Source organism: Ascaphus truei, chromosome 5 (assembly GCF_040206685.1).
Source record: "Ascaphus truei isolate aAscTru1 chromosome 5, aAscTru1.hap1, whole genome shotgun sequence".
Classification (NCBI taxonomy): domain Eukaryota; kingdom Metazoa; phylum Chordata; class Amphibia; order Anura; family Ascaphidae; genus Ascaphus; species Ascaphus truei.
In genome coordinates, this window is record NC_134487.1 from 5080913 (window position 1) to 5105087 (window position 24175).

The 24175-nt window shown below is 54.5% G+C and overlaps 1 protein-coding gene across 4 annotated transcripts in view; it reads right to left on the bottom strand.

The window, feature by feature from the left end:
- Window positions 1-24175, bottom strand: part of TNPO3 (transportin 3) — a 115341-nt gene that overhangs the window by 76636 nt on the left and 14530 nt on the right. For all 4 annotated transcript variants that reach the window (XM_075599257.1, XM_075599258.1, XM_075599259.1 and 1 more), the window contains exons 2-4: window positions 4545-4745; window positions 2216-2289; window positions 1934-2090 (exon numbers count right to left, since the gene is read on the bottom strand). In XM_075599257.1, the coding sequence (XP_075455372.1) occupies window positions 1934-2090; window positions 2216-2289; window positions 4545-4745 (432 nt within the window). The remainder of the gene's footprint in view (window positions 1-1933; window positions 2091-2215; window positions 2290-4544; window positions 4746-24175) is intronic.

Here is a 24175-nt window from a genome sequence, read left to right on the forward strand (position 1 = left end):
ATCTCAGCCCTAATTTCTCGCTATGCACCATCACGACTCTTGCGTTCTTCTCAAGGATGTCTTCTTTCTACCCCCTTTGTATCTAAAGCTCTCTCCCGCCTTAAACCTTTCTCACTTTCTGCCCCACACCTCTGGAATGCCCTTCCCCTCAATACCCGACTAGCCCCCTCGCTATCCACCTTTAAGACCCACCTTAAGACACATCTGCTTAAAGAAGCATATGAGTAGCACTGGATAATCATGGACACATGACACAAAGCTTGGCCCCCTGCAGACGCACTTACTAGTATTCCCTCCTACTGTCTCTGTACGTTCTCCCTACCTACCAATTAGATTGTAAGCTCCTCGGAGCAGGGACTCCTTCCTTAATGTTACTTTTACAGTATGTCTGAAGCACTTATTCCCATGATCTGTTATTTATATTTGTTATTTATATGACATGTATTACTACTGTGAAGCACTATGTACATTTTATGGCGCTATACAAATAAAGACATACATACATACATACATAATACATACAATCTTCCCAGGAGTGGACGTCCCAGCAAATTCACCCCAAGGTCAGGCCGTGCAATGCTCAGAGAAATTGCAAAATACCCAATAGTTACATCTCAGACTATACAGGCCTCAGTTAGCATGTTAAATGTTAAAGTCCATGACAGTACAATTAGAAAAGACTGAACAAGTATGGTTTGTTTGGATGGGTTGCCAGGAGAAAGCCTCTTCTCTCTAAAAAGAATATGGCAGCACGGCTTAGGTTTGCAAAGTTGCATCTGAACAAACCACAAGACTTCTGGAACAATGTCCTTTGGACAGACGAGACTAAAGTGGAGATGTTTGGCCATAATGCACAGCGCCACGTTTGGCGAAAACCAAACACAGCATATCAGCACAAACACCTCATACCAACTGTCAAGCACGGTGGTGGATGGGTGATGATTTGGGCTTGTTTTGCAGCCACAGGACCTGGGAACCTTGCAGTCATTAAGTTGACCATGAACTCCTCTGTATACCAAAGTATTCTAGAGCCAAATGTGAGGCCATGTGTCCGACAGCTAAAGCTTGGCCGAAATTGGGTCATGACACAGGACAATGGTCCCAAGCACACCAGCAAATCTACAACAGAATAGCTGAAAAAGAAAAGAATCAAGGTGTTGCAATGGCCCAGTCAAAGTCCAGACCTCAACCCGATTGAAATGCTGTGGCTGGACCTTAAGAGAGCTGTGCATAAACAAATGCCCGCAAAGCTCAATGAACTGAAGCAACGCTGTAAAGAAGAGTGGGCCAAAATTCCTCCACAACGATGTGAGAGACTGAAAGTCAGACAGAAAACGATTACTTCAAGTTATTGCTGCTAAAGGTGGTTCTACAAGTTATTGAATCATAAGGTATACTTATAGCTTCTCCATTTTGGCTTTATTTCTGTTAAATAAATCATGACACGGTGAAATATGTCATGTGTTGTTGTTCATCTGAGGTTGTATTTACCGAAGTTTTATACCTGCTAAGGAACAGATGATTGTTATTATGTCCTGATATGTAAAACCATGGAATTCAAAGAGGGCGTACTTTCTTTGTCACACCACTGTATACTTGTTACCAGCACAAATACACGTCCTTTTCTGCACAGTACTACAGGTATATCGGAGCACAAACGTAAAGCAAACTCAATGCCTATTAAACGTATCACATAGCTCTTCCCTCGTATTACCCCGCCCCCTGCGCTTCTGTACTTCGTCTGCTGCGCCGCGATCTCTAACGAACTGAAAGGTCTCTTTTAGGACACAGCTAATTTCACAGTCATCTCCTGGTCTGCGGTTACTGGCGAGAGAAGTCTGACACGATGGCAAGTAAAAGGACCCGGTGACACGGAGACCGGCATTCAGACATGGACTTTGCCGGGCGGAGGGACCCGGCCCGCACTACTCACCAGGAGAGCCACGACCGTGCTGGAGTAGAACGCCAGGTCCTCGATGATCTCCGTGCGCCGGTTGGCTCCGATCCGCAGGGACCGGCTGTGGACCTCCTCCGGGAGCACCGTGAGAATCTCCAGGAGGAAGGGGAGCGACGTCACGTCGTTACTGTACCTGCAGGGGGCGACACAAACCAAGGGGGTGAGGGAAATCTGGCGCTACGGGTCCCTCACTCGCCATCACGCAACTTCCCAGGGGGGCCCGGGCTCTTTTAGAAGGGGGAAGGGAACGCTACTTACGTTTCTACCAGTGTCTGCACGCAGCCTTTCCAGGAAGCCATCTGCAGGGCGAGATCTGCTATTGCTAAAGCCAGCTGCAAAACAAGGCAGTAATGGGTTAACCCCCGAGCCTCCCACAAACCAGCACAGAGAGAGGGGGCGCAGGCATATCCTGACCCCCACTTAAACCATGCTTATAAAAGGTCATATTGTTTGGCAGTCTATCCCGGGTTAATAACCCGCTCTCTGCAGTGTGCTGCGGTGCCTCTGGCAGGGGAAGGGTTAATACGCGTAACGGGGGGCGGTCACTCCCTAACATACCCCTCCTCAGATTTAAAGCGCGTTTCATTGTGACACAATCTGCAGTGACTTTCCTGGGGTGTAACTGTGAAAGGGATAATAATAATAATAATAATAATAATAATAATAATAATAATAATGGCACGTCACACCTGGGGCCCCAAACAATCAGTTATTTCTCTATTTTTTGGTTCCCGTACAAATGTTTTGAGGCCAACAGAACCCAGACCTGAGATGTGGACTTTCAGGGCTTTGCCTCTAAGCACAAAGATCCCAACCCGCAGGGTGCAGCATCGCAGGCCCGGCCGCTGCCAGGGCACAGAGAAGTGTAACCCGCAGGGTGCAGCATCGCAGGCCCGGCCGCTGCCAGGGCACAGAGAAGTGTAACCCGCAGGGTGCAGCATCGCAGGCCCGGCCGCTGCACAGAGAAGTGTAACCCGCAGGGTGCAGTATCGCAGGCCGCTGCCAGGGCACAGAGAAGTGTAACACGCAGGGTGCAGCATCGCAGGCCGCTGCCAGGGCACAGAGAAGTGTAACACGCAGGGTGCAGTATCGCAGGCCCGGCCGCTGCCAGGGCACAGAGAAGTGTAACACGCAGGGTGCAGCATCGCAGGCCCGGCCGCTGCCAGGGCACAGAAGTGTAACACGCAGGGTGCAGCATCGCAGGCCCCGCTGCCAGGGCACAGAGAAGTGTGACACGCAGGGTGCAGCATCGCAGGCCCGGCCACTGCCAGGGCACAGAGAAGTGTAACACGCAGGGTGCAGCATCGCAGGCTCGGCCGCTGCCAGGGCACAGAGAAGTGTAACACGCAGGGTGCAGCATCGCAGGCCCGGCCGCTGCCAGGGCACAGAGAAGTGTAACACGCAGGGTGCAGCATCGCAGGCCCGGCCACTGCCAGGGCACAGAGAAGTGTAACACGCAGGGTGCAGCATCACAGGCCCGGCCACTGCCAGGGCACAGAGAAGTGTGACACGCAGGGTGCAGCATCGCAGGCCCGGCCACTGCCAGGGCACAGAGAAGTGTGACACGCAGGGTGCAGCATCGCAGGCCCGGCCACTGCCAGGGCACAGAGAAGTGTAACACGCAGGGTGCAGCATCACAGGCCCGGCCGCTGCCGGGGCACAGAGAAGTGTAACACGCAGGGTGCAGCATCGCAGGCCCGGCCGCTGCCAGGGCACAGAGAAGTGTAACACGCAGGGTGCAGCATCGCAGGCCCGGCCGCTGCCAGGGCACAGAGAAGTGTAACACGCAGGGTGCAGCATCGCAGGCCCGGCCGCTGCCGGGGCACAGAGAAGTGTGACACGCAGGGTGCAGCATCGCAGGCCCGGCCGCTGCCGGGGCACAGAGAAGTGTGACACGCAGGGTGCAGCATCGCAGGCCCGGCCGCTGCCGGGGCACAGAGAAGTGTGACACGCAGGGTGCAGCATCGCAGGCCCGGCCGCTGCACAGAGAAGTGTAACACGCAGGGTGCAGCATCGCAGGCCCGGCCGCTGCCAGGGCACAGAGAAGTGTAACACGCAGGGTGCAGCATCACAGGCCCGGCCACTGCCAGGGCACAGAGAAGTGTAACACGCAGGGTGCAGCATCGCAGGCCCGGCCGCTGCCGGGGCACAGAGAAGTGTGACACGCAGGGTGCAGCATCGCAGGCCCGGCCGCTGCCGGGGCACAGAGAAGTGTGACACGCAGGGTGCAGCATCGCAGGCCCGGCCGCTGCCGGGGCACAGAGAAGTGTGACACGCAGGGTGCAGCATCGCAGGCCCGGCCGCTGCCAGGGCACAGAGAAGTGTAATACGCAGGGTGCAGCATCGCAGGCCCGGCCGCTGCCGGGGCACAGAGAAGTGTGACACGCAGGGTGCAGTATCGCAGGCCCGGCCGCTGCACAGAGAAGTGTAACACGCAGGGTGCAGCATCGCAGGCCCGGCCGCTGCCAGGGCACAGAGAAGTGTAACACGCCGTGCTGGCCGCCGCGGCGGCAGAGCAGGGGTTAAGCAGCACGGTCACACCCGTATACATAAACAATGCTGGCTGAAGAAGTGACACCTCCCGCACCTGGGTTACAATGATTGGAGACAGGTCTTTCAAGTTCTGGATATGGGAGAGCAGGGAGTCCCTCAGGGAAGCGTGCGAGTCCGTGGGGAGCTCATAGAACGACGTCTGGATCTTCATCTTCATGGTCTGGGCAGCGAAGTAACAGGACTCCACATCCTGGCGGATCTGGAGCAGCTGGTCCGAGATCTCCCAAGCGTAGACCTGAGGAGGCAGCGGGTAGAAAAATGGTTGTGAGCCACAGAGGCGGGCCTGGGAGAGCGGCGTGCGCACGCATACAGCGGGGGATGAACATCTACCGGGGTATAGAAGGAGACCATCTACCGGGGTATAGAAGGAGACCACCTCCCGGCGTATAGAAGGAGACCACCTCCCGGCGTATAGAAGGAGACCACCTCCCGCCGTATAGAAGGAGACCATCTCCCGCCGTATAGAAGGAGACCACCTCCCGCCGTACAGAAGGAGACCACCTCCCGCCGTACAGAAGGAGACCACCTCCCGCCGTACAGAAGGAGACCACCTCCCGCCGTATAGAAGGAGACCACCTCCCGCCGTATAGGAGACCACCTCCCGCCGTATAGAAGGAGACCACCTCCCGCCGTATAGAAGGAGACCACCTCCCGCCGTATAGAAGGAGACCACCTCCCGGCGTATAGAAGGAGACCACCTCCCGGCGTACAGAAGGAGACCACCTCCCGCCGTATAGAAGGAGACCACCTCCCGGCGTATAGAAGGAGACCACCTCCCGGCGTATAGAAGGAGACCATCTCCCGCCGTATAGAAGGAGACCACCTCCCGCCGTACAGAAGGAGACCATCTCCCGCCGTACAGAAGGAGACCACCTCCCGCCGTATAGAAGGAGACCACCTCCCGGCGTACAGAAGGAGACCATCTCCCGGCGTACAGAAGGAGACCATCTCCCGCCGTATAGAAGGAGACCACCTCCCGGCGTATAGAAGGAGACCACCTCCCGCCGTATAGAAGGAGACCACCTCCCGGCGTACAGAAGGAGACCACCTCCCGCCGTACAGAAGGAGACCACCTCCCGCCGTATAGAAGGAGACCACCTCCCGCCGTACAGAAGGAGACCACCTCCCGCCGTATAGAAGGAGACCACCTCCCGCCGTATAGAAGGAGACCATCTCCCGCCGTATAGAAGGAGACCACCTCCCGCCGTACAGAAGGAGACCACCTCCCGGCGTATAGAAGGAGACCACCTCCCGGCGTATAGAAGGAGACCACCTCCCGCCGTATAGAAGGAGACCATCTCCCGCCGTATAGAAGGAGACCACCTCCCGCCGTATAGAAGGGTTCACAACACGTATAAAAACATGTACCAAAACAGACATTAAAAGTTTTAGAAGTCAGTTCACGTAGCTTCCTTATACTGGCTTGAGTCCCCTATATGTAACCTATAGAACATGCCCCCGGCAGCCATGCCAGGGATGGCCCTACATGTAACGTATAGAACATGCCCCCCGGCAGCCATGCCAGGGACGTCCCTACATGTTACCTATAGAAAACGCCCCCGGCAGCCGTGCCAGGGACGTCCCTACATGTAACCTATAGAACATGCCCCCGGCAGCGCTGCCAGGGACGTCCCTACATGTAACCTATAGAACATGCCCCCGGCAGCGCTGCCAGGGACGTACCTACATGTAACCTATAGAACACGCCCCCGGCAGCCGTGCCAGGGACGTCCCTACATGTAACCTATAGAACATGCCCCCGGCAGCCATGCCAGGGACGTCCCTACATGTAACCTATAGATCACGCCCCCGGCAGCCATGCCAGGGACGTCCCTACATGTAACCTATAGAACATCCCCCCCGGCAGCCATGCCAGGGACATCCCTACATGTAACCTATAGAACATGCCCCCCGGCAGCGCTGCCAGGGACGTCCCTACATGTAACCTATAGAACAGGGCTGCACAACATGCGGCCCCCCTGGCCTCTCTGTGTGGCCCGCGGTGACTCCGGCCGGGCGCCAGTTAATTAATTAAATAAATTTAAAAAATATATATATATTACATGTATGGGGGGGCTGCTGGCATGTGAGGGGGGGCTGCTGGCATGTGAGGTGCAGGGGGGGGAAGTGATGTGAGGTGCAGGGGGTGTATGATGTGAGTTGCAGGGGGGGAGAGAGTGTCATATTGAGGAGAGGGGGAAAGTGTCATTGAGAGGAGGGGGAGAGAGTGTCATTTAGGGGAGGGGGAGAGTGTCATATTGAAGAGAGGGAGAGAGAGAGTGTCATATTGAGGAGAGAGAGTGTCATATTGAGGGGAGGGGGAGAGAGTGTTATATTGAGGGGAGGGGGAGAGAGTGTTATATTGAGGGGAGGGGGAGAGTGTGTCATATTGAGGGGAGGGGGAGAGTGTCATATTGAGGGGAGGGGGAGAGTGTGTCATATTGAGGGGGGAGGGGGAGTGTGTCATATTGAGGGGGGAGGGGGAGTGTGTCATATTGAGGGGAGGGGGAGTGTCTTATTGAGGGGAGGGGGAGAGTGTGTCATATTGAGGGGGGAGGGGGAGTGTGTCATATTGAGGGGAGGGAGAGTGTCATATTGAGGGGAGGGAGAGAGAGTGTCATTGAGGGGAGGGGGAGAGTGTGTCATATTGAGGGGAGGGGAAGAGTGTCATATTGAGGGGAGGGGGAGAGTGTGTCATATTGAGGGGAGGGGGAGAGTCATATTGAGAGGAGGGGGAGAGGGTGTGATTTAGGGGAGGGGGAGAGTGTGTCATATTGAGGGGAGGGGGAGAGTGTCATATTGAGGGGAGGGGGAGAGTGTCATATTGAGGGGAGGGGGAGAGAGTGTCATATGGAGGGGAGGGGGAGAGAGTGTCATATTGAGTGGAGGGGGAGAGAGTGTCATATTGAGGGGAGGGGGAGAGTGTGTCATATTGAGGGGAGGGGGAGAGTGTCATTGAGAGGAGGGGGAGAGGGTGTGATTTAGGGGAGGGGGAGAGAGTGTTATATTGAGGGAAGAGAGACATGGGGGGGATGCTAACATGGGATGCTGACTTGGGGGGGAGCTGCTGACATGGAATGGGCTGGGGGGATGTGGAGGGGGTATTGTGTTTTTGATGCGGAGGGTGGTATTGTGTGGGTGAGGGGGAGAGATGGGGGTATGAGAGATAGATGAGGATGATGATGATGGAGAGGTGCTGGAGGAGAGATGATGATGATGATGATGATTTAACCCGTGCGGCCCAAATTTTTTTCCTTGGAGCAGTTCGGCCCTTCTCACTTTACGAGTTGGGCAGGCCTGGTGTAAGATACCGGAGGACCCCAGAGATTCCTGGACCAGGCCTCCGGTATTTATTTGATTCTGTTTTCCTTGTGGGAGTGCAGAATTACCCTCCTGTTTTGTTTGCTGCTGGATCAGAACATTCAACCCGGGCCCCCCAGACAAGTAATGTATGGCAGTGGTCTGGCAGTGAAGGTGTTAAGCCTGCGCTATCTGATGCCACAGAATGCTGCTGGCTGGATTTAGCCAATGAGGAGTTGACCCCGGCGTAATGGCAGCCGCCCCAGCAGGAGATCAGCTGTCAGTAACTAGAACCCCTGTCACAGGGCCCTGCAGATAGTATCAGCGCTGTGCGCTGCCTGCCTCTGTCTGCGTCAGAGGGGGGCGCGCAGGCGTATGCCCAGGGGTGTCTGCGTCAGAGGGGGGGCGCGCAGGCGTACGCCCAGGGGTGTCTGCGTCAGAGAGGGGGCGCGCAGGCGTATGCCCGGGGTTGTCTGCGTCAGAGGAGGGGCGCGCAGGCGTACGCCCAGGGGTGTCTGCGTCAGAGGGGGGGGCGCGCAGGCGTACACCCGGGGGTGTCTGCGTCAGAGGGGGCGCGCGCAGGCGTACGCCCGGGGGTGTCTGCGTCAGAGGGGGGGGGCGTGCAGGCGTACGCCCGGGGGTGTCTGCGTCAGAGGGGGCGCGCGCAGGCGTACGCCCGGGGGTGTCTACGTCAGAGGGGGGGCGTGCGCAGTCGTACGTCCGGGGGTGTCTACGTCAGAGGGGGGGCGTGCGCAGGCGTACGTCCGGGGGTGTCTACGTCAGAGGGGGGGCGCGCAGGCGTACGCCCGGTGGTGTCTACGTCAGAGGGGGGGGGCGCGCAGGCGTACGCCCGGGGGTGTCTGCGTCAGAGGGGGGGCGCGCAGGCGTACGCCCGGGGGTGTCTGCGTCAGAGGGGGGGCGCGCAGGCGTACGCCCAGGGGTGTCTGCGTCAGAGGGGGGCGCGCAGGCGTACGCCCGGGGTGTCTGCATCAGAGGGGGGCGTGCAGGCGTACGCCCGGGGGTGTCTGCGTCAGAGGGGGGCGCGCAGGCGTACGCCCAGGGGTGTCTGCATCAGAGGGGGGCGTGCAGGCGTACGCCCGGGGGTGTCTGCATCAGAGGGGGCGCGCAGGCGTACGCCCGGGGGTGTCTGCATCAGAGGGGGGCGTGCAGGCGTACGCCCGGGGGTGTCTGCATCAGAGGGGGGCGTGCAGGCGTACGCCCGGGGGTGTCTGCATCAGAGGGGGGCGCGCAGGCGTACGCCCGGGGGTGTCTGCATCAGAGGGGGGCGTGCAGGCGTACGCCCGGGGGTGTCTGCATCAGAGGGGGGCGTGCAGGCGTACGCCCGGGGGTGTCTGCATCAGAGGGGGGCGCGCAGGCGTACGCCCGGGGGTGTCTGCGTCAGAGGGGGGCGCGCAGGCGTACGCCCGGGGGTGTCTGCGTCAGAGGGGGGGGCGTGCAGGCGTACGCCCGGGGGTGTCTGCGTCAGAGGGGGGCGCGCAGGCTTATGCCCGGGGGTGTCTACGTCAGAGGGGGGGCGTGCGCAGGCGTACGTCCGGGGGTGTCTACGTCAGAGGGGGGCGCGCAGGCGTACGCCCGGGGGTGTCTGCATCAGAGGGGGGCGTGCAGGCGTACGCCCGGGGGTGTCTGCGTCAGAGGGGGGCGTGCAGGCGTACGCCCGGGGGTGTCTGCGTCAGAGGGGGGCGCGCAGGCGTACGCCCGGGGGTGTCTGCGTCAGAGGGGGGCGCGCAGGCTTATGCCCGGGGGTGTCTACGTCAGAGGGGGGGCGTGCGCAGGCGTACGTCCGGGGGTGTCTACGTCAGAGGGGGGCGCGCAGGCGTACGCCCGGGGGTGTCTGCGTCAGAGGGGGGCGCGCAGGCGTACGCCCGGGGGTGTCTGCATCAGAGGGGGCGCGCAGGCGTACGCCCGGGGGTGTCTGCATCAGAGGGGGGCGCGCAGGCGTACGCCCGGGGGTGTCTGCATCAGAGGGGGGCGTGCAGGCGTACGCCCGGGGGTGTCTGCGTCAGAGGGGGGGGCGCGCAGGCGTACGCCCGGGGGTGTCTGCGTCAGAGGGGGGCGCGCAGGCTTATGCCCAGGGGTGTCTGCATTAGTTGAGGGGTGCAAGCATACACCCGGGGGTGACTGCATTAGTGGGGGGGGGGGGGGGGAGGCCCGGGGGTGTCTCAGTCAGTAGGGGGCACGCAGGCCCACGCCCGGGGGTGTTTTGTGCTTGTAAATATGCCACGCGTGGCCTGACCAGTGACACGCACACACTGGAAGGAGCAGAAACATGCTGCAATATAGGGTGACAGAGTATTTTTAGACTTCTCCAAAGCTCACACTCAGTGAAACAGAAGTGTCCTTAGCGCACATCCTGACCAGGTGTACCATGCCGTGTGTGACGGGTGTCATATAACCGGCAGTAATGACCAGTGCAAGTCCCGTGTGCCACAGTAACCTGCACCCCGGGACGGGGGCCCAAACCCCCAAAATACATTCACATTCTCATTTCGATATCACTTCTGGGCTCAGAGAATGCAAGACAGCGCAACGCAGAGTTTCTTACTAAATCCCCAATATATCCCCAAGCGGGTCGTCAAACATTATTTCCCACACGTACAATACGATGGGCCGGTCAGAACCACAGGATGTGTGAGGCGCGGACCTAAACCTCTGCGCCCCAATTCCTGCCCCCCCCCCAAGTGTCTTCTACTCTCGCTTCTTATTCAGCTACAAAAGCAGCAGAGCAAGAGAATAATGGCGGAGAGAAAGACAGCGGGAACGGAGGGAGGGGACGGAGACGGGTACAGTGCAACCAACGGTTCATAGCTTCCCAAGCGTTAAACACACGTCAATGACAATTACCACATCTACTGTATGTTTCCCAACACAGCAGTGTACGCGGCGCTGTACATAGAATTAGCGGGCACGAGTCCCGAGATACCCGGCTTGCCCAAGATCACAAGGAGCCAACACTGAGATCTGAGCCGGGTTCACCCGCAAAGGCAGCGACATTCCCCCCGAGTTACAGATTACCCCCGCTAACAGGCGCTGAAGCACAAATTAACGTGCTCAATAACATGCCTGGCCTAATTAACCATGCTTTGTAATAGCACACAGTTAAATAATGCGCCATCGGCAACGGTGCAATAACACGGGCTACATCTGTGCTCCCTGCCAACAGGCCCTGCGGTTTCATTAGGGGCGTAGCAGTGTTAACACACAACCGCAACTTGGATTTCTAGAAATGGCGGCTGGTTCTACCTCATTGCGCCCAGAGGGGCTGGCCACGCAGAACACTGGCGACATTGCTACATCATGCTCACGGGTGCAATCACTGGCAACAATGTCAGCTGGCACATGGCAGCCAATCACAGCCGTGCCTGGCCACATGCTGCTGCTGCTACAACAAGAGCGCAACTGCAGTCCACAGCCAATCACAGCCGTGCCTGACCTCATGCTGCTGCTACAGCAGGAGCGCAACTGCAGTCCCCAGCCAATCACAGCCGTGCCTGGCCACATGCTGCTACAACAAGAGCGCAACTGCAGTCCCCAGCCAATCACAGCCATGCCTGGCCACATGCTGCTGCTGCTACAACAAGAGCGCAACTGCAGTCCCCAGCCAATCACAGCCATGCCTGGCCACATGCTGCTGCTACAACAAGAGCGCAACTGCAGTCCCCAGCCAATCACAGCCATGCCTGGCCACATGCTGCAGGAGAGCAACTGCAGTCCCCAGCCAATCACAGCCATGCCTGGCCTCATGTTGCTGCTACAGTAGGAGAGCAACTGCAGTCCCCAAGGGCCACCAACTAGTCAGGAATTGGGGATCTCTCTGCTTCAGTACAGGTGTCTCAATCCAAGACTGCACCACCTGTGCTGAAGCAGAGATACCCCAACACCTGGCCTAGTTGCCCACCCCTGTACTAGACACTTCCAGCCACCAAGACATTGGATGTCAAAATGTCACTTTGTTTTACACCCCGCATGCGTTGCCTTTTCCATAAGAAGTCAAACTTGCAGGAACACCTTGTCTTCACCAACGGGAAGTTTCTATATACAAAGCCCCAACCTGCGACTTGTAGCACTTTCTGCCCTAAACTGGAGCATCGATAGAATAAATAGAATAAAGGCGTGTTCCCGGAGGATCATCCTGCTGATTGCACAGATCTGCTTCAGAAGCTTGCGCTCTTGCCGCCCAAAACGTGACCACTACTCTTGTGGAAAGTGCTATGAGCCCATGTGGAAGGTCATCCTCCTATGTCTGTCCAACAGAAGAGCAGGGCCAAAGAATCTTCAACCGCCTTTCCATGGCTAGATCTTTAGGAGGGAAGAGCAGCTAAACCCTTGCCCAATAGATCACCTTTGAAAGGAAGGGCACAATATGTTCTTTCAGGCGTCTGCAACCCAGGGTCCGAGACATAGCACCCATCTAGTAGCCACAGCTAGGGTGATAGACCAATGGAATCAGGGGCAGCATCACGGATGTCCTCTACATTAGGAGTAACTTTAGCTAGAGCAGAAGTGGGCAACCTAGTTTTCAATGTAGCCACAGGTGTGGCGCATTAGAAGTGAAAATCGCCACACCATGCTTTCACTTGCTTGCTTCACTACAAATTTTAGCTCCCGTTAAAAAAATAACAGTTCAAGGTCGGGTCTAGACTCCAGCTGAAGGCAGAGGGGGTATTGGGTGGCTGTGTTGTGTCAATGATTCAGAAAGCAGAAACCAGCACACGCCGTCAGGAAAAAGGTTTATTTTACTGTGGGAGCTGCAAACTCATTCGCCGGCACTTTCATGGCCGATCCACCACTTGTGGCGATTGGTGACAGAGTGCCCACCTACAGCATCTCATCCCTTTTCCCAGCGCTCGTCAATGTTTGAAAAACTAATTTGTAGCGCTCTTGAAAGGGGCAATAGCGATGGAGGTCTCGCAAGCAGTACCTGCTGCCACATATGGCTTCTTCAGCCATTTTCCATCTGCCTGTCCATGGCTGCTGCATCAATCAGGAGTGGTGGAGCCCTTTCCAATGCTACACACATCTGCATCTACTGTAAGTGGCACATCCCAAGAGCTCCATTACTTATCAGGAAAGGGTACTTCAAAAACTAAATTCTGGCCACCGCGAGCTTACCAGGTTGTGCCTATTCTGCAGATAGAGGTGAAGAAGCGCTCAAACGCTAGGTATAATAACCATTAATAGCCAATGCCAAAGCCCAAGGATGATCCAGAATCAATAAGATAGGTGAGAATAACAGCTAGCAATATTGGGTAATAAGCCTCCCGAAGACAGGTAATGGGTAGGTGTGACCCCCCCCCCACGATCAGTCTCATTGGAAACGACCCTGTAGCAATGAAGTACTCACAAGTCCTTGGTTAGGGGCGGGCAGGATGTGCAGCCTCCAGTGGTAGCAGATACAGGGAATGGAGAGGAGCGCACGATCCAACAGGAGCAAAGAGAGGACCCAATACAAAAAAATATAAACTTTATTCTGTCATAAATTAAAATCCAACGCGTTTCAAACGCTGGTGCGTTCTTTATCAAGGATTTAAAGAACGCACCAGCGTTCGAAACGCGTTGGATTTTAGGTTACGAGAATAAAGTTTACATATTTTTTTGTATTGGGTCCTCTCTTTGCTCCTGTGGGATCGTGCGCTCTACTCCATTTCCTGTGCCTATTCTGCAAAAATCATGTCCTTTGTGACCACATGGACTATAAAAAAAGGTCAAGGTTTTCTTCTGGCTCCCTTAAGCAAAACGATCAATACAAATATCCTGGGCGTTAAACTCGTGTGTCCTCGTGTGTCCTCGTGCATACCCAAGGCTACTCATTGCCTTGAGAAGTGGGGGGTACTTACCCCAAATCAAATCCTGAATTATCTTCCCTATCCTGCTCAGAAATAGATATATCCAACGTTAGAGTCCAGTAGCTGATCCGAATTCCCAGATGCTGAATTTGCCCTTTCAGCCAGACTAGTTTAAGATCTAGACCTTTTGGCAGACTTCCACACACTCAGCAGTAACCGCTTCAACACCTCGACGCTTCATGCAATGCAATCATTCTACCACGTGATCAGAAGGCACGACGGTGGCAACAAGCGTAAGACAATCATGACAAAGCTTCTTTAATTCCGTGACCGGTCACGGAGGCCCAAATTCTACTTTTTTGGCAACTTTTGACTAATTCGGGTTTTCTTCAGAACAGTCTTAGAAGTCTCCTCTTCAGCAGATAAGCTTGCAGTGCTGGGGAAGAGAGAATCCCCGAAGTCCTGCGAGGCTCCAAAACATGAGCACGCCAAGGAGAGCAGAGCCTGCAAGCATACGCTGGGCTGCGCAGGAGGAGGAGCATGTGCGCCATTAAAACAAGAACATAGGCTCCGAAACTGCTGAAAAATACTACCGGCAATCAGGAGACCACAGCCTTAACAAGGCCTCCTACCAACAGACCTGGGCCACAATGGGTCCCATCTGATGAGCATCCCACCAGGAAGCAGACAGGGACACCAGGAGGGAGAAGGTCCAGAGAACCCCCTGCATCGACCGTACTAGCAGTAAGGCAAGTCCCAAGAAGAAAAGAACACCCTAAGCGAGTAGGGAAAAATGTCATAAATACTGCCATTCCAGTGGGGCGGTGTGACAGTCACATAAACACTGCCATTCCAGTGGTGCGGTGTGACAGTCACACAAACACTGCCATTCCAGACATAGTCACATAATATAGGAGGTTGGGAAGAAAAGAAACACAGTACGTCCATCAAGTTCAACCTATGCTAAATTTAGACGACCGATACTTTATCCTTTATCCGTACTTATAGTATATTGATCCAGAAGGACGCAAACACAAAACCCCAGAGTCATATCATCCAATGATATCTCATAAGAGGAAAATAAATTCCTTCCTGACTCCAAAAATTGGCAATCGGATTAATACCCTTCCCATGTATACTTATTTGGTATATCCCTGTATACCTTTCCTTTCTAAAAAGATGTCCAACCTTTTTTGGACAAATCTATTGTATCTGCCATCACAGTCTCCATGGGTAATGAATTCCACATTTTAACTGCCCTTACTGTAAAGAACCTTTCCTTTGTTGCTGGTGAAATCTTCTTTCCTCCAACCTTAAGGGATGGCCCCGAGTCCTTAGTACTACCCGTGGGATGAAGTGTTGTTTTGAAAGCTCCTTGTACTGTCCCCGAATATATTTGAATATAGTTATCATATCCCCTCTTAGGCCGCGCTTATAGTGCCCGCGACACGACGTCGCCCAAAAACAAACGCATTGCCGCATCGTGAGCTTATAGTAAGCGCGACGGCGACAATGCGACGGAGCGAAAACTGGTAGCCAGCAAAATGTGATTTTCCAAGGGCTGTCGCGTCACGTGACGGCCCTTGAACCAATCAAATGACCGCAAACCTGCGACGACGACACCCGGCGAAATATAACTTTCGCCGGTGGCGCCACCATCGACGGCGCTATAGGTGCAGACTTAGACGCCTCTTTTCTAATGTAAATAAATCCGACTTGTCTAATCTAGTGTCTTATACAGGAAGTGATGGCTCTGCTTTGGAAGTCTGTCCTACATTCAGCTAGTGAGTGGGACAAACGCTTTGGTGCCTAATTCCATAAGATGAGGGACCGGGGTGGTGGGGGGGGGAATGGTTATTTCCAGGTTTGGCTGCCTTATAATCCAATCGACCTATAAAGTACAGGCATACCCGCATTAACGTACGCATATATACAGGCATACCCGCATTAACATACGCATATATACAGGCATACCCGCATTAACATACGCATATATACAGGCATACCCCGCATTAACATACGCATATATACAGGCATACCCCGCATTAACATACGCATATATACAGGCATACCCCGCATTAACGTACGCATATATACAGGCATACCCCGCATTAACGTACGCATATATACAGGCATACCCCGCATTAACATACGCATATATACAGGCATACCCCGCATTAACGTACGCATATATACAGGCATACCCCGCATTAACGTACGCATATATACAGGCATACCCCGCATTAACATACGCATATATACAGGCATACCCCGCATTAACATACGCATATATACAGGCATACCCCCGCATTAACATACGCATATATACAGGCATACCCCGCATTAACGTACGCATATATACAGGCATACCCCGCATTAACATACGCATATATACAGGCATACCCCGCATTAACGTACGCATATATACAGGCATACCCCGCATTAACGTACGCATATATACAGGCATACCCCGCATTAACATACGCATATATACAGGCATACCCCGCATTAACATACGCATATATACAGGCATACCCCGCATTAACATACGCATATATACAGGCATACCCCGCATTAACGTACGCATATATACAGACATACCCCGCATTAACATACGCATATATACAGGCATACCCCGCATTAACGTACGCATATATACAGGCATACCCCGCATTAACGTACGCAATGGGACCGGAGCATGTATGTAACTATGTAACACAGGCATACCCCGCATTAACGTTCGCAATGGGACCGGAGCATGTATGTAACTATGTAACACAGGCATACCCCGCATTAACGTTCGCAATGGGACCGGAGCATGTATGTAACTATGTAACACAGGCATACCCCGCATTAACGTACGCAATGGGACCGGAGCATGTATGTAACTATGTAACACAGGCATACCCCGCATTAACGTACGCAATGGGACCGGAGCATGTATGTAACACAGGCATACCCCGCATTAACGTAAGCAATGGGACCGGAGCATGTATGTAACTATGTAACACAGGCATACCCCGCATTAACGTACGCAATGGGACCGGAGCATGTATGTAACACAGGCATACCCCACATTAACGTACGCAATGGGACCGGAGCATGTATGTAACTATGTAACACAGGCATACCCCGCATTAACGTACGCAATGGGACCGGAGCATGTATATAACTATGTAACACAGGCGTACCCCGCATTAACGTACGCAATGGGACCGGAGCATGTATGTAACACAGGCATACCCCGCATTAACGTACGCAATGGGACCGGAGCATGTATATAACTATGTAACACAGGCGTACCCCGCATTAACATACGCAATGGGACCGGAGCATGTATGTAACTATGTAACACAGGCATACCCCACATTAACGTACGCATATATACAGGCATACCCGCATTAACATACGCATATATACAGGCATACCCCGCATTAACGTACGCATATATACAGGCATACCCGCATTAACATACGCATATATACAGGCATACCCGCATTAACGTACGCATATATACAGGCATACCCCGCATTAACATACGCATATATACAGGCATACCCCGCATTAACATACGCATATATACAGGCATACCCAGCATTAACGTACGCATATATACAGGCATACCCCGCATTAACATACGCATATATACAGGCATACCCCGCATTAACATACGCATATATACAGGCATACCCCGCATTAACGTACGCATATATACAGACATACCCCGCATTAACATACGCATATATACAGGCATACCCCGCATTAACGTACGCATATATACAGGCATACCCCGCATTAACGTACGCAATGGGACCGGAGCATGTATGTAACTATGTAACACAGGCATACCCCGCATTAACGTTCGCAATGGGACCGGAGCATGTATGTAACTATGTAACACAGGCATACCCCGCATTAACGTTCGCAATGGGACCGGAGCATGTATGTAACTATGTAACACAGGCATACCCCGCATTAACGTACGCAATGGGACCGGAGCATGTATGTAACTATGTAACACAGGCATACCCCGCATTAACGTACGCAATGGGACCGGAGCATGTATGTAACACAGGCATACCCCGCATTAACGTAAGCAATGGGACCGGAGCATGTATGTAACTATGTAACACAGGCATACCCCGCATTAACGTACGCAATGGGACCGGAGCATGTATGTAACACAGGCATACCCCGCATTAACGTACGCAATGGGACCGGAGCATGTATGTAACACAGGCATACCCCGCATTAACGTACACTATGGGACCGGAGCATGTATATAACTATGTAACACAGGCGTACCCCGCATTAACGTACGCAATGGGACCGGAGCATGTATGTAACTATGTAACACAAGCATACCCCGCATTAACGTTCGCAATGGGACCGGAGCATGTATGTAACCATGTAACACAGGCATACCCCGCATTAACGTACGCAATGGGACCGGAGCATATACAGGCATACCCCGGTTTAAGTACACTCACTTTAAGTACACTCGCGAGAAAGTACATCTCGCTCAATAGGCAAACGGCAGCTCACGCATGCGCCAGTAAGCACGTCCTGAACAGCAATACCGGCTCCCTACCTGTACCGAAGGTGTGCGCAAGCGGGGAGACTATAGAGTCTGTTACAAATGTCTTATTTACATTAGTTATGCACGTATATAATGATTGCAGTACAGTACAAGCATCGATAAGTGGGAAAAGGGAGTGCTTCACTTATCGATGCTTGTACTGTACTGCAATCATTATATACGTGCATAACTAATGTAAATAACACATGTGTAACAGGCTCTATAGTCTCCCCGCTTGCGCACAGCTTCGGTACAGGTAGGGAGCCGGTATGGCTGTTCATGACGTGCTGACCGGCGCATGCGCGAGCTGCCGTTTGCCTATTGGGCGATATGTCCTTACTCGCGAGTGTACTTAAAGTGAGTGTCCTCAAACCGGGGTATGCCTGTATAGAGGTGACAAGTGAATCATGGTGTTGGCACACCTTAGACATTGGGCAAGACGCCATATCTCCTTGTGTCAGAGCACCGCCCATGTGTCACCCTCACTTAATGGGGGACTGAACCCCACACCCTCACTTAATGGGAGACTGAACCCCACACCCTTTTAAACATCAGCACACTAAAGGAGCGATCAAAATAAAATAAAGAATCTACAATAAAGTGCTTATGAGAGCAGCAGGTTCTTCCTAGACGTCCTGTAATTGTTACACCTTTTTAATGGGAAAATAGACAGAAAATTCAGGGATTCGGGGAGGGAGGGGTGGTGGTGGGGAGGGGGGTTGAGGGGGTACTGTATATATTTGGCTACGTTTCACGAGCAGGCTCCAGCCACGCGAGTAATCACCAGGCCCCGGGAAGAAGAGCGTGCGAGTAATTACTTTTGGCTCTGCTGTAGGGACAAGGACTGGCTGCTGGTGACCCTTTACCTGCCCCCCTGGGGGACCAGGGCTGTGTGACCCTTTACCTGCCCCCCTGGTGGACCAGGTCTGTGTGCGGCTGTGTGGGGATATAGGAAAGCGGCTTCCTGTGCTCTGCCCATCTCAGCATTCAGCGGCCATTACAGCAACAATCATATGAGGAGACCAAGCACGACCTGCCTGTGTTTGCCACCAACTCGGTACCAGAGCGGGTGCGGCTGAAATAGGAGTATGTCTGAATTCATTTAACAAGGTTAAACTCGACAGAACACACGATACGAGGCGCGGCCAACAGCCGTCCTCAAAGGCCACCAACAGGCCAGGTTTTCTGGATATCCCTGATTCAACACATGGGGTCCAAGACTGAGACACCTGTGCTGAAGCAGGGAAATCCTGAAAACCTGGCCTGTTGGACTGGAGTTTCCCACCCCTGTACCATACCAAGATCACATTGTTACTAGCCGGCAGTGAGGCACACCCGCCACCTTAGCAGTTATATCATCACTGTACTTTCCGTGCTACTGCCGCATTGGACACGCCGGCGCAGGGCAAGGAAAGGACGCTGCCAACGCATCTCATCAATTTCCAGTGCCAACAAACATTAGGAGGCCAGGTGTGCCTCTCGCGACACCTGAAAAAGGTACAGGAATATCCACGTGTTATCCGAGATGTCATTTTGTGCAACCCAGCTTGTATGGCGAGAAAAGGTAGGTTACGCCGCAATAAACAGCAGCTCCGTGTTTGGGCAAAGTAAAAACTGATTCAAATAGCAAGAAAGCCGGAAAATCATTAGCAAAAGTCTGCAGGAAAGCCAAGGCATTACAAGGCTTGGAGGCTTCACAGGGTGAGTGGGTGAGTGGGTGAGTGGGTGAGTGGGTGAGTGGGTGAGTGGGTGAGTGGGGTTTCTTTCAGTGTTTTCCTGCGTTTGCCGCCATAATGTGTACTCCACATTTCTCTCTGTGCCCGCCTGCGATGCCATGTACGGCTTTGCCCGAGGGGAAATCCTTTGGCAGCAGACACAGGTGCTTATTCATTAGCATGGGTTAGTGCACATTGGAGGGGCCCGACTTCAACAGGAGTTTGTGCGAATGGGCCCCGATCGGCACCATCAGAGATGAATGAATTACCCTTGTAATGTTTAAAGACCGATTTAAAAAGGACGTCTCTTTTAGACGGGGTTTCTTTAACAACTGATGTATCCCCGGAGTTACAGACCATTTAGCTGCTACACTCATTGTGGGACCTTCAGAGGGTTACATGTGCTGTGAAGTAACACCGTCTGTAATATCCTGTCTCAGCGTCGCAGCAGCGGGGAGCTTAGCTTCTGTAAAGGTTTATAACTGCAATAGGCTTTAAATAAGTTCATTACTTTTTTAACGAAGAGCTCTTCATTTTTAAGTTGTAGCCCAGATTTGGGACTATAATTTAGACCAGGAGTGGCCAATTCCAGTCCTCAAAGGCAACCAACTGATCAGGTTTTCGGGATATCCCTGCTTCAGCACAGGTGATGAAGTCTTCAACAGCCACTGAGCCACATTTGCTGAAGCCCTCGAGGACTGGCGTCCGCCCCCCACCGTGTGTTAGAGATTGAAGCCTGCCTTTAAACATACGCACAGAATCTCAGGGTAGTACTTGCCCGGTGTGCACGCCAGGCAGAGGTAAGGCACAGAATGGGATTTCTATAGGGGCGTTAAACATCGATTTACCAGCAATCCCGTTCTCTACGAAGCACAAGCTCTGGAGCCGGAAGTGCAGATTACCGCTTTATCGCCGCAACGTAGCCGGTTTATTTCTGGGAAACGGCTGCCCCATCGCTGCAGGGGGGGGGCGGTTTTGCCATGTCACATCCGCTGTCGGAATGGCCAGCGTCCCTGCAACGTTCCCCTGTTCCCTGCCAGAATAGTCAGCACCCCTGCAAAGTTCCCCTGTTCCCTGCCAGAATAGCCAGCGCCCCTGCAAAGTTCCCCTGTTCCCTGCCAGAATAGCCAGCACCCCTGCAAAGTTCCCCTGTTCCCTGCCAGAATGGCCAGCACCCCTGCAAAGTTCCCTGTTCCCTGCCAGAATGGCCAGCGTCCCTGCAAAGTTCCCTGTTCCCTGCCAGAATAGCCAGCACCCCTGCAAAGTTCCCCTGTTCCCTGCCAGAATAGCCAGCGTCCCTGCAAAGTTCCCCTGTTCCCTGCCAGAATAGCCAGCGTCCCTGCAAAGTTCCCCTGTTCCCTGCCAGAATAGCCAGCACCCCTGCAAAGTTCCCCTGTTCCCTGCCAGAATGGCCAGCGTCCCTGCAAAGTTCCCTGTTCCCCGCCAGAATGGCCAGCGTCCCTGCAAAGTTCCCCTGTTCCCTGCCAGAATGGCCAGCGTCCCTGCAAAGTTCCCCGCCAGAATAGCCAGCGTCCCTGCAAAGTTCCCGTTCCCCGCCAGAATAGCCAGCGTCCCTGCAAAGTTCCCCCGTTCCCTGCCAGAATAGCCAGCGTCCCTGCAAAGTTCCCTGTTCCCCGCCAGAATAGCCAGCACCCCTGCAAAGTTCCCCTGTTCCCTGCCAGAATAGCCAGCGTCCCTGCAAAGTTCCCCTGTTCCCTGCCAGAATAGCCAGCGCCCCTGCAAAGTTCCCCTGTTCCCTGCCAGAATAGCCAGCACCCCTGCAAAGTTCCCCTGTTCCCTGCCAGAATGGCCAGCACCCCTGCAAAGTTCCCCTGTTCCCTGCCAGAATAGCCAGCGTCCCTGCAAAGTTCCCCTGTTCCCTGCCAGAATAGCCAGCGTCCCTGCAAAGTTCCCCTGTTCCCTGCCAGAATAGCCAGCACCCCTGCAAAGTTCCCCTGTTCCCTGCCAGAATGGCCAGCGTCCCTGCAAAGTTCCCTGTTCCCCGCCAGAATGGCCAGCGTCCCTGCAAAGTTCCCCTGTTCCCTGCCAGAATGGCCAGCGTCCCTGCAAAGTTCCCCGCCAGAATAGCCAGCGTCCCTGCAAAGTTCCCGTTCCCCGCCAGAATAGCCAGCGTCCCTGCAAAGTTCCCCCGTTCCCTGCCAGAATAGCCAGCGTCCCTGCAAAGTTCCCTGTTCCCCGCCAGAATAGCCAGCACCCCTGCAAAGTTCCCCTGTTCCCTGCCAGAATAGCCAGCGTCCCTGCAAAGTTCCCCTGTTCCCTGCCAGAATAGCCAGCGTCCCTGCAAAGTTCCCCTGTTCCCTGCCAGAATAGCCAGCACCCCTGCAAAGTTCCCCTGTTCCCTGCCAGAATAGCCAGCGTCCCTGCAAAGTTCCCTGTTCCCCGCCAGAATGGCCAGCACCCCTGCAAAGTTCCCCTGTTCCCTGCCAGAATAGCCAGCGTCCCTCCAAAGTTCCCCTGTTCCCTGCCAGAATAGCCAGCACCCCTGCAAAGTTCCCCTGTTCCCTGCCAGAATAGCCAGCGTCCCTGCAAAGTTCCCCTGTTCCCTGCCAGAACGGCCAGCGTCCCTGCAAAGTTCCCCTGTTCCCTGCCAGAACAGCCAGCGTCCCTGCAAAGTTCCCCTGTTCCCTGCCAGAATGGCCAGCGTCCCTGCAAAGTTCCCTGTTCCCTGCCAGAATGGCCAGCGTCCCTGCAAAGTTCCCTGTTCCCTGCCAGAATAGCCAGCGTCCTTGCAAAGTTCCCCTGTTCCCTGCCAGAACAGCCAGCGTCCCTGCAAAGTTCCCCTGTTCCCTGCCAGAACAGCCAGCGTCCCTGCAAAGTTCCCCTGTTCCCTGCCAGAACAGCCAGCGTCCCTGCAAAGTTCCCCTGTTCCCTGCCAGAACAGCCAGCGTCCCTGCAAAGTTCCCCTGTTCCCTGCCAGAATAGCCAGCGTCCCTGCAAAGTTCCCCTGTTCCCTGCCAGAATAGCCAGCGTCCCTGCAAAGTTCCCTGTTCCCCGCCAGAATAGCCAGCGTCCCTGCAAAGTTCCCTGTTCCCTGCCAGAATAGCCAGCGTCCCTGCAAAGTTCCCTGTTCCCTGCCAGAATAGCCAGCGTCCCTGCAAAGTTCCCCTGTTCCCTGCCAGAATGGCCAGCGTCCCTGCAAAGTTCCCTGTTCCCTGCCAGAATAGCCAGCGTCCCTGCAAAGTTCCCTGTTCCCTGCCAGAATAGCCAGCGTCCCTGCAAAGTTCCCTGTTCCCTGCCAGAATAGCCAGCGTCCCTGCAAAGTTCCCCTGTTCCCTGCCAGAATGGCCAGCGTCCCTGCAAAGTTCCCTGTTCCCTGCCAGAATAGCCAGCATCCCTGCAAAGTTCCCTGTTCCCTGCCAGAATAGCCAGCGTCCCTGCAAAGTTCCCTGTTCCCTGCCAGAATAGCCAGCGTCCCTGCAAAGTTCCCTGTTCCCTGCCAGAATAGCCAGCGTCCCTGCAAAGTTCCCCTGTTCCCTGCCAGAATAGCCAGCGTCCCTGCAAAGTTCCCCCGTTCCCTGCCAGAATAGCCAGCGTCCCTGCAAAGTTCCCCTGTTCCCTGCCAGAATAGCCAGCACCCCTGCAAAGTTCCCTGTTCCCTGCCAGAATGGCCAGCGTCCCTGCAAAGTTCCCCTGTTCCCTGCCAGAATGGCCAGCGTCCCTGCAAAGTTCCCCTGTTCCCTGCCAGAATAGCCAGCGCCCCTGCAAAGTTCCCCTGTTCCCTGCCAGAATGGCCAGCGTCCCTGCAAAGTTCCCCTGTTCCCTGCCAGAATGGCCAGCGTCCCTCCAAAGTTCCCCTGTTCCCTGCCAGAATAGCCAGCGTCCCTGCAAAGTTCCCTGTTCCCTGCCAGAATAGCCAGCGTCCCTGCAAAGTTCCCCTGTTCCCTGCCAGAATAGCCAGCGCCCCTGCAAAGTTCCCTGTTCCCTGCCAGAATGGCCAGCGTCCCTGCAAAGTTCCCTGTTCCCTGCCAGAATAGCCAGCGTCCCTGCAAAGTTCCCCTGTTCCCTGCCAGAATAGCCAGCGTCCCTGCAAAGTTCCCCTGTTCCCTGCCAGAATAGCCAGCGTCCCTGCAAAGTTCCCCTGTTCCCTGCCAGAATAGCCAGCGTCCCTGCAAAGTTCCCTGTTCCCTGCCAGAATAGCCAGCGTCCCTGCAAAGTTCCCCTGTTCCCTGCCAGAATAGCCAGCGTCCCTGCAAAGTTCCCCTGTTCCCTGCCAGAATAGCCAGCGTCCCTGCAAAGTTCCCGTTCC